This window comes from Archocentrus centrarchus, chromosome 15 (genome assembly GCF_007364275.1).
Source record: "Archocentrus centrarchus isolate MPI-CPG fArcCen1 chromosome 15, fArcCen1, whole genome shotgun sequence".
Classification (NCBI taxonomy): Eukaryota; Metazoa; Chordata; class Actinopteri; order Cichliformes; family Cichlidae; genus Archocentrus; species Archocentrus centrarchus.
Window position 1 is genome coordinate 18,482,698 of NC_044360.1, and position 10,580 is coordinate 18,493,277.

Sequence of the window (10,580 nt, forward strand, 5' to 3'; positions counted from 1 at the left end):
GGTTCTGGCAGGTAATTCATCAGTGACATTAACTATACATGGTCCCCCATTCATTTGCACTATTACCACACTCACGCTGAAGATCTGAAACTTTTTACTGTAACTGGCGCTATTCTTAGCGTCTCGCCTTTAAACACTTGATTGGATTAGCTCCGCGGTTTGACAACGACAGGTCAGAGCCACCAATAGCCGGTGGCGTCAGATCAGCTACACCGATTTAACTAATCCGTCTGACGCCCAAAGGTGCGGTGGATCCCCGGGGTTGGTGCGCTACAGAGAAGCCTGGTTAGGACGGACGATTTCGGCCACGCCAGTGGACAGGAGCTTGCTGCTGCAGGGCTGCTCCTCAACAATGATCATAACACTGCGGGCTCTCTTCGAACAAGGGGTAAGAAACCGTAGTAGCCGTGTCTTGCTGCGGGAGTCTGTGCTGGGACGTTTATCCATCGCTGTCCAGGTCTTTTGCGCGCAGCTTGTCTCTGCAGGCCCGGCATCTGCGCAGGACAAAGATGAATAACAACCATCCAGGGTTGTGAGGTGGGTGCTGGGAGAATTTAAACTACTCAGCGCTAAGTTAACATAATTTTATCTCATGTCCTTACTCAGTCACATGCCTTCGCAGGCACCCTGAAGCATACGCTGGTGTAGCGTACGCTGGTGTAGGGTGAAGGAACTGATGGATGGACTCTAGATGGTACCCTTTTTCAAACTATGCTGTGGATTTCTGCGGAGCCTTTAATGTCATCCTCTACAAATTAGCCAGCAGCTCACAGATGATAATGAATATTGCCTTCCGTTTATTTATATATATATATATATATATATATATATATATATATATATATATATATATATATATATATATATATATATATATATATATATATATATATATATATATATATAGTAGCTTCTGTTCTGCTACATCGGTGTTTATTCTGGGAAAAGACGAGCCTAACTTTGAAATAATTTTATTGATACCACTGTAATTTAGCTCACATAATGACAGGTTCTGTTCACTAGCATGATTAATGTGAGAACATTAAAGAAAACTTCATCATTTACTATGACAATAGTATAGCTCTTTGCTGACATTGAAAAATAAGTAAATAAATAAAACTGAAGGAATTATTTTCGGTCCTAAACTATCCGAAGTATCTAATAACCTAACCGAGTTGACAAAGAATAAATGAATGAATGAATAAATAAATAAATAAAAATAAAGGAGAAAAAGACCAATCTCTATAAATTCCTTTTGCTTAGAGCTGTGCCAATTTCACTTTTTGCTCTCTATGTGAGCGTCTGTCACACCACTGTGAAGGATTCTGCAGCAAGGACAGTTTTAGGGAAGAGACTGGGATCAGTTTCCAAAGCTTTCTGTTTTAGTTACAGGGGGGAAAAAAAATGTGAACACCATTCTGTCTGACCTGTGTGCTCAATGATCCACACAGCCTGGCACTCCCTGTCTCATTCTGTTTGTGGTTATGTGAGTAAATTGTATGAGATAAAGGCAGACGATAATATCCACTCTTCACTGGAAGCTGAAAGCTTAAAATCCCACCTGCTGTGTTTTGTTGAATATAAATATGGTTATTTTTATTTTTATCCTATATTCGGAAAAACAAACAGTCCTCTGCAATAAGTTTGCTGTAAGCATAAGGCGCATAAAGTAATATGTAGATTACCATTTTTTAAACGGAAGTTGTCCAAAAATATTTTCTAAATAGCTGGATAGATAAGCGGAAGGAAGGATGGATGGAGGAGGAGGTGGGTGTGTCTCTGTGGATGAGTGACGTCGCGTTGGTGGGACGCATGCCCCGTGCGCACTGCGCGTCCCGGCCTGTCAGTGGCAGTCAGATGGAAACGTAGGCAATAAATTTGGTGAGGTCATGTATTTTTAAGCCGCGCAACCGAATAAATGATCCTTCAGCAGCGGCATAAACAAATAGCCCGCAGCCCCGGAACATTTCACCGCTGAACGAACAGCCGGGGGATCGATAGTTTGATGATTTGATGACAGAGGTAAGATGAGGATTCGCACCTCCGCTCCTCAGACGTGCTTATTGTTTGGTCGTGGGGGAGGGTCGTAAGTGGCACCGTCCACGCCGCTTCACTGAGCGGTTGTTGTGTTATATTGTTGCCTCACTTGTTAACAAAACCCTCTTAAAAAAAAAAAAAAAATGTGGTTATGTGTATGTAATAGTCCGTATTGCGTTTGCTTACAGCTTCAGGCAGAAGCCGGCCGGTATCATCACCGACTGTGTCAAAATCAGGGCCTGACTGTCATATCGCGAAGGGCTGTTATTATCACTACCAGCTCAAGACGAGGGGTCGTGTGTCCAAGATTAACACACTGACATGGGTTGAAGATCAATAATAGCGGTCCTTCACTCGGTCTCTGCTGTTAATCTGTATCACGGAGAAGGAAGGCCAATTCTTGTACTCTTCGCATGTGTGCAATTGGAAAGTGGGTCGTCTAAACTTTTGATCGAGCGTATAGGTTGCTGTGGATGACATATCATTTGTATCTGTTGTTGAGTTATACATGTAAACTGGGAGAACAGGAAATTGTATTCTGGTTATGGGAATCATTTGCAATGTTTTGTTTATGGGATGTAATGCCAGGAACTGACCTAATTAAGTATGCACTTTGAAAGCTATTCATTTAATAACTAGGCTTTTTTTTTTTAAAAAAAGAAAACAAAAGTATTAAGTCATTAGAAGGCAGTGCAGTCTATGAATGTCCCAGCTGTATTTGTGCTTTTGCAGAAAGCATAGAGCACTTAGATGTATCACAGTCCTCTGCATACCTTCAAATCTATCCAGAGTTACAGCATCTTGAGTACTGCATGAGACTACTAATGTGGCTGCTGCAATCCTTGTAAATACTGCAGCTGACACGTAACTGCAAGCGTGCAATTGATTTTAGATGAATTTGTTGCTGCTGCCTGCAGTTCTAGGTGTCAATACCGGTTATTTCACATTAGGGACATTGATATTAACACAGTTTGTGACTAAGTATGAATACCGGTCATAAGAAGATATCAACTGACTGAAAATTATCAGCCTGTGATTTCCTCACTGTAGTCATCTGACTCTAATTATCTTCATAGATAGCCATTACAGGAAAAAAAAAAAAAAAGGTATAGATCATTCAGTGTATGTGCAACCGATAACTATTCATACCACAGACATCACTGCATACCAACAGCAGTGCTATTTAGGCTGTCATAACTTGGATGAGCACAATTGTCTTCCGGTCTGGAATATAAAAAGAAACAGCATGTCTATTTTCATGTTGCGAAGGAGGTGGATGTTCTGGACGTCTTTGTGACGTTGGAGGAACAGAAGGAGAGCTGACTCACTTCATTCTGGCAATTATATCCCTCATATGGACTGTGTGTCAGAAGAGTGGAAGAATGAGAATGGGGAGGGTGATTATGTTGCTTATGTAAGAACTGAAGAAAGTGAAAGGAAGCTGCTTAGCTTTTCTCCTTTTTTTTTTTTTTACATTTTAGGCATTTCAGTTTGATGCAAAATGAGCCTCATGTGCTCCAATTGGCGTTCGTGCGTTGTGTATTATCTGGGCTCACAGTCTCATGGTGGAACCTGACCCAGTTAACATGTGCCTGTGGAGGACCTGCTTGTAGAACTGAGCTGGATTCCTGGGCTGCAGTCCAAACTCACAGGAATTATCACCAGACTTGATTTTCCATGCGATAGAGTCACTGTGAGAGTTACGTTTCATATGTTGAAGTAGACCTCCCCATGGCCTGCTGTTCTGCCACCACGGCTGATGATATAAAATCTTCCATCTCAATGTGTTTCTGAGTTGCTGAGATGAGGAACTGCATTGCTTGCCTCAAGTGTGAAATTCAGCACTCTCTTTTCTCCTTTACTCCTAATCTGCTTTCTCTGGAGCAGGGATTTTCAACTGACTAGCATGCTCAGCAGCAACTGCGATATCTATTGTGTAGTTCTGACTCTGCAAAAACATTTAAACGCGTCTCCGTCTCCACAGAGGACATTTTTGGATGCACAGAAGGCAGTAATCAAAGATTTCACCATGAATAAAAACAAGAGAGAAAAGGAGTTCTATAGTGTCGATGTGGGGGATTCAACGTTCATGGTGCTGAAGCGATACCAGAATTTAAGACCCATTGGATCAGGAGCGCAGGGTATCGTCTGGTGAGTGGCTCAGCCTCATCCATATTCAGTCAACACCTACTTGTAGAAATAGCGCTCACTGTTTCCATTAGTCCATGAGAATCTCATTTAATGACACCTTCTGTTACTAATGAAACTAAAATTAAATCCCTCACCAGTTGTAAATTGTTCAGTTTTATGTTACAAGCTGAGACCTTGAGACGGTTGAAGACGAATGTCATGATTTTTTTATCATGTCTTTTGCCCATTTATGTTGATTCATGTGCTCTTCAGCTCTGCTTATGACCAAATCCTTGAAAGAAATGTTGCCATCAAGAAGCTGAGTCGGCCATTTCAAAATCAGACCCATGCCAAGAGGGCGTACAGAGAGCTCGTCCTAATGAAATGTGTCAATCACAAAAATGTAAGTGTGGAAATATTCAGATACTTTTCACTAGTGGGAGACATGATCATGGTTTCAGTTTGCTTGAGTGTGTTTGTTTGTGACAAATTGTGATTTTAATTTGAAATGTGGATGCCATTAAAATATAATTCTGATTAATGCAATTTTATACCCGCAGATCATCGGTCTGTTAAATGTATTTACACCACAAAAATCATTAGAAGAATTCCAAGATGTGTAAGTATCAAGTTATACATGCAGTCTGTGACGTAAACATAATGAATTCTGCCGTGTGTTTGTTTGAAATGCTTCTCAGCCAAAACTGTAAACGCTTTCTGTTCCGTCCAGATACTTGGTGATGGAGCTGATGGATGCCAACCTGTGCCAGGTCATACAGATGGAGCTGGACCATGAGAGGCTGTCCTATCTGCTCTATCAGATGTTGTGCGGCATAAAACACCTCCATGCTGCGGGCATCATTCACAGGGTGAGCATCAGCTGGCCATGAATACACACACTAATGCCAGGGAGTGTTCTGACCTGTTAAACCTGCTGTGATACTTGATACTGAGGTTAAAGGGCAAATGGTCATCTGGCACGCTTTTAGATGGTATATGTAGTCTTTTAATATAGTCTTAATTATTAGACCCCACCAGAAATTCGATTACTTAATAAATACATTGATATTATAAATTATAATTTGTTATAACTGCTAAAAGGCAGCACAAACATTTTTAATAAAAGTCTTTGAATAAAACCCTGATTTTCAATCAGCTTTTGTGAAGCTGGCGTAAGCTGATACAGACTTCTCACCTCCTCTGACGATGGAAGGTGAATCGTTTTCTCATATGGATCAGTAAGAAGCAGGTGTGAAACGAAGGGATGCACTGTGATTTACAAGTGCAACTCATCATTACCGCAAGAAACATGCAGCCAGGTGTGTTTCTCGGCAAATGAAATTATGGCACTGATAATTTATTGATTTTGGCTAGTTACTTAAACAGGTATTGATTAAACTTTGATCAAGAAAGAAGCATTATTTTTCTTTGGCATGAAGGAGCAGCCAGTTGCCACTTGATTCAGCTGGAAGCGAGGAAAAAATAATAAACAATAAACACATTTCTACTGCAGAGAAACTGAGAAGGAGGTTATAAGCTGTTTGCTGTTTGTTTGCTCCTGTGTAGGACCTCAAGCCCAGTAATATAGTTGTCAAGTCAGATTGCACACTGAAGATTTTAGACTTCGGCTTGGCTCGGACGGCTGCCACGGGCCTCCTGATGACACCATATGTAGTTACCCGCTACTACAGAGCACCAGAGGTTATCCTGGGCATGGGCTACCAAGCCAATGGTGGGTAATTACGTTTGTGCTGTATCTGAGTCAGTCCACAGTACCTGTCATTGTTGATTTTTAGATGAACAAAAATGACCTGCAGTTGCACCGTAGTATGAGGCTTTAATCCATATTCAGGTACCTGGAGATGAATCCTGCTGTAGTTGTGCTTTAAGCTGCACGCTTCTTTACATGAAGGGAAATTAATCACTAACTCACCTCTTACATGGAACTAACCTGTTGCTGTGCATTCTCCTTACCTCTTATTGGCTTTGTTTAGTGGACATATGGTCTGTGGGCTGCATACTAGCGGAAATGGTTCGCCATAAAATCCTCTTCCCAGGAAGGGACTGTATCCTTGTGTCTTTTAAATTATTCCTTGCTGTTATTTTTAACAGTCTTTATAACGTTTTTCTGCACACTGTCAGATTTTTCTCCGGTCGGTTTCCCTATACTTTTTCATCATCGTGACATTGCTTGTCTGTTCAACAATGCTTTCTCCCGCTCGGGCTCACCCGCACCTGGCTGTTGCTGCATCATTTGCGTCCTAATCATCGCACCACTTCTGTTTACAGTCTTCTCACTTTGTTTTTTTGTTTATTTGTGTGCTTTTTTTTTTTTTCTTCCCCCCCTTTCTCTTCACCATTTTGTTTGCATGTCCACCTCTCTGCCACCTAAATGTCTCCAGTGGATGTATGGTCAGTGGGATGCATTGTGGCTGAGATGATCAGGGGAAGTGTCTTGTTCCCTGGCACTGATCGTATCCTTCCCCATCATTGATTGATCACTGTGTCATCACCTCATTTAGTATGAAGACATCCACCATCATCCCGAGAGTTTTTCACTCTGCCATTCCACCAGCATTACCTCTGTCATTCCTTTGCCGCTTCCACATATTGAGATAGAATTCAGGCTAAATTAGATAATAAATGGTGGTAGCTGCTGAGAGTATATACTATAGTTATATATAGGAGTGAATGGCCATGTCACCATAGATCATGTAGTCTAGGTATTTGTGTGTGCAGATTATGTGGGTAGAGCTGTTGGTGTGTGCACCTCAAAGAAAGGTAAATGTCATGTTGCCCTTATGGTCTGTTAGAGCATATGTATGTGGCCTTTTCCTTTAACATTTACACTTTAGACATTGACCAGTGGAACAAGGTAATTGAGCAGCTGGGCACTCCATCTCAGGACTTTCTAATGAAGTTGAACCATTCAGTAAGAACGTACGTAGAAAACAGGCCTCGCTATGCTGGATACAGCTTTGAGAAACTCTTCCCAGATGTTCTCTTCCCTGCTGACTCTGATCACAACAAACTGAAAGGTAGAGTTTCTTGTCATGCCTTAAACACGCAAGAAATGATTCACCAAAGGACATCCTTGTGATCAGTAGCACGGCATCTTATTTGTTGTTTTTCTTTTCTTTCTTAATCCCCCACAGCAAGCCAAGCTAGAGATCTCTTATCCAAGATGTTAGTAATTGATGCCTCCAAGCGCATTTCTGTTGACGAGGCCCTGCAGCACCCCTATATCAACGTTTGGTACGATCCTGCTGAAGTGGAAGCGGTAAGTGGATCGCTGATAGGACTGCGTTAAATGTGTCACATGAGATTTTAATAACATCACTTTGAGTGGAAACTTGGCATCACTCTTGCACCACCAAGGTGCCATTTAAACCATTTTCTTCTTTCCAGCCCCCGCCAAAAATCCCAGACAAACAGCTGGATGAAAGGGAGCACACCGTGGAAGAGTGGAAAGGTTAGACGGCCTACTATGCCTCTTAACACTTGACATTTGACATGCAATTTATTATTTACCTGCCCCACGAGGCTGCAAAGAAATTAACTAAAAAGCTAGGATGTATTGGTCCAAGTATATTTCAGTTGAAGGTGACATTTAGTACAATGTACACACTGTGACAAATTATCAGGTAGTCAGAGTTTATGATGAGCATTTTATGAATGGTGATGTGGTGATTTCTATTCAGGGGAAGCACAAAAATGGTATGTCCAAAAAGCTCCAGAGCTCCTAAGGAGCTCTATATCTCTGCCATGGCTGCCAGAGGGTGTATAGTGTGACTTTAAACACCCATTCAAAGCCTCTCAGTTAGTGCTTTCCACTGTGGGGAACCTGATTCTATTGGGCATGAGAGGACTTAAGATTGTGAGTAAATATCACTTTCAGTTGTGCAGCAGGATGAGCTCATCCTTATCCCTGCCAGGCGATAATGACCCCTCAATCATTTTTAGAAGGGTCACACCAGCACAGCCAGTCCAAATTAGCAACATGTTGCTGTTTGGACTGTACAGTATGCAGCACACTCCAGCTATACAGAAAAAGTATATCAACTGCATTGATGATTCCTCTCTGTCACCCCAGCTGAATGCTTTCTTATTTCATTTGCAGAGCTAATTTATAAGGAAGTGAGCGAATGGGAGGAATGGACAAAGAACGGTGTAATAAGAGGCCAACCACCTCCTTTAGGTGAGTAATCTTGATATCTTTGGGAGATAAGAAGGTGGAAAGGATTAATTGGAAATATTTTTGGTTTTCAGAGGCATGTGATGGGTATTTATCAGATGGTTGATGTGTCTGTTACAAGTTTTAGTTTCATAAGATTCAGACACCCACTCACTGTGCACAAATGTTCTATTAGTAAAGCCAGGGAGATGTCACGATGGACTGCATTGATATAGCTTTGTTTCTAGGTTTATTGACCACTCAGTGGGCTATACAGTGCTAGCCAGAGGGTTCATATAGCCTGGAATAAAGTAGAATGACCCACTTAATCTCCTGAGCATCATTTACTGCAAAGTACAATGTGTTTAGCTGTAATGGTCAAACACCCTGTTGTCACATGAATTCTGAACTCAGCAGAAAGTGGCACTAACCTGTGTATTTTGATGAAACCTATGCGTTGATGTGTGTTTTTCGCAGCACAGGTGCAGCAGTGATTGACAGCCCTCCTCAGCCCACATCTTCTTCTTCCTCTTCCTCTTCGGCCAATGACGTCTCGTCCATGTCCACAGAGCCCACTGACCCAAGCAGTGACCCCACCATGACCTCTGAAACAGACAGCAGCTTAGACGGTCACACCTCTTTGGGTGCGCTGGCCTGCTGCAGATAACGTACACACACAATACATGTACACATAACACAGAAACAAGTCTTTTCTCATCAGTACGTGTGATGGGAGACGGTTTAGGCCAATGAAACTGATCATAGTTTGTAGAGCTGCGCTTTTTTATGTACAGGTTGTTTTTATTTCTCCTTCTCCCCCATAAAGCTGTAAATGATTGTGGTTTGAAATTGTACCATTATTACTGTATTTTTGCTGCAGAGAGTTTTGACGTGAAACTGTGATGAATGTTATGAAAGAGAGGGATCTGATGGCTGTTTTTTTTAGCTACTACTACAAATTCAGATGCCATACCGTTAGCACTGCAATATTATGTTGAGTATATTTTTGTATAGTTTTCTGTTTTGTTTTATTTGGACATTTGAATGAACCTACACTAATGCTGTCTAACAACAGACTATAGCACTCTTCATCTTGGATCTTAATGCAAATGGATGCTTTTATTTTGGTATTGTTCCTCATCTTTTTTGTGGAAAGCGTCTCTTGATGCATCCAAGTTAACGTTATTTAATTTTTTTCTGTGTCACCTCTGATTGTGTGAATCTCGGCTATGCCCTGACGCAGTTCCCTTTTTTACTATAGCACACTGTAAACTGATTGTATTCTGACTCATTCTTTTACTTAGATGTAATTTGTAGTTGACGGTCTGTTGGATGAACAAAAACTGGATGAAAGGAAAGTGAATAGAAATGTGGAATAGTAAGGAGTGAGTGTTTACTGTTACCACTGTATCAACCCTACTGGCTAGAATGAGTGCTGTTTTGGGGACTGTCACCAGAGACTGAAGTCTAAATTAGTCACTTTATCCTACTGTCTGATATTATCTACAGCTGTCTGATATTTAAGATATTTAATTTAAGTGTCCTTACTCAGTTCCATGATTTTTAGTTCTCTCCATTGCAGATGCCCCTCTCATCTGTGGCGCATCTTTCTGAGTTCTACCTCACACATGCACTCACTCAAACACGTTTGTGAAGATACAGTATCATGGCACACATCGTTTTGACAGAAATGCAAAAAAAAAGGAAAAGATACATTTTTTTTCTCTGTATTTTATTTATTTGTTTCAAGCAGGAGGCATTGTATGTAATGTACATTTCATCCAGAAGCACTATTTATATGCATTTTGTTTTCTGTGCAGTATAATTCATGAATTAGTATAGTTAGTGACTGATCTGTACATTTTACTGTAGATGTACTGTATGTATGTTTTTCAAGAGTCAGGAAACAGACATTTGCTTCCTGCCATGATAACTTTTTTGTATAAGAAGGCTCAAATTCCCACAATGTCCTTTTTGCCTTTTTTCACTGTTGGGCACTCCAGGCAGTAACCCCTAGCATCACCTCCCAGAATGCACTTTGGGGAATGTGACGCATGTCCTGACCCTTTACTTGGCCACAGTTCAGCTAACTGTTGTGGCTTTTTTTTCTGTGATTTTGCCCCTTCGTCATGTTCTTAGAAATAAAACCAGTAGAAGAGACTAAGAATGATTTTTCTCTGAGTAAATGTAGAATTAGTGCAGATACATGTGGGGGGGAGGGGGGGGGGGGCATTCAGCA

At 41.2% G+C, this 10,580-nt stretch overlaps 1 protein-coding gene across 5 annotated transcripts; it reads left to right on the forward strand.

Annotated features, from left to right (window-relative positions):
* The first annotated feature begins 253 nt into the window (after positions 1–253).
* On the forward strand, positions 254–10,501 carry mapk8a (mitogen-activated protein kinase 8a). 5 transcript variants are annotated; one of them, XM_030748770.1, is made up of 12 exons: positions 254–388; positions 4,022–4,188; positions 4,441–4,570; positions 4,728–4,786; positions 4,898–5,036; positions 5,734–5,899; positions 6,162–6,233; positions 7,023–7,205; positions 7,323–7,447; positions 7,576–7,639; positions 8,288–8,365; positions 8,824–10,501. In XM_030748770.1, the coding sequence occupies exons 1-12, from the start codon at positions 353–355 to the stop codon at positions 9,006–9,008; spliced, it is 1,404 nt and encodes a 467-aa protein (XP_030604630.1). In that variant the 5' UTR covers positions 254–352; the 3' UTR covers positions 9,009–10,501. The 5 variants fall into 5 exon arrangements, with proteins under 5 accessions (XP_030604630.1, XP_030604629.1, XP_030604633.1 ...); XM_030748769.1 differs by lacking the exon at positions 6,162–6,233 and adding an exon at positions 6,570–6,641; XM_030748773.1 differs by lacking the exon at positions 6,162–6,233 and adding an exon at positions 6,570–6,641 and having other exon boundaries at positions 8,819–8,967.
* The last annotated feature ends 79 nt before the right edge of the window (positions 10,502–10,580 follow it).

What these genes read in the sequence shown, in the direction of transcription:
- mapk8a (XM_030748770.1), top strand. Translation starts at nt 353, where the DNA reads ATGATCATAACACTGCGGGCTCTCTTCGAACAAGGG. An exon ending in AATGTGTCAATCACAAAAAT is followed by an intron (nt 4,571 to 4,727) that starts GTAAGTGTGGAA and finishes TTATACCCGCAG; the next exon opens with ATCATCGGTCTGTTAAATGT. An exon ending in CTGCGGGCATCATTCACAGG is followed by an intron (nt 5,037 to 5,733) that starts GTGAGCATCAGC and finishes GCTCCTGTGTAG; the next exon opens with GACCTCAAGCCCAGTAATAT.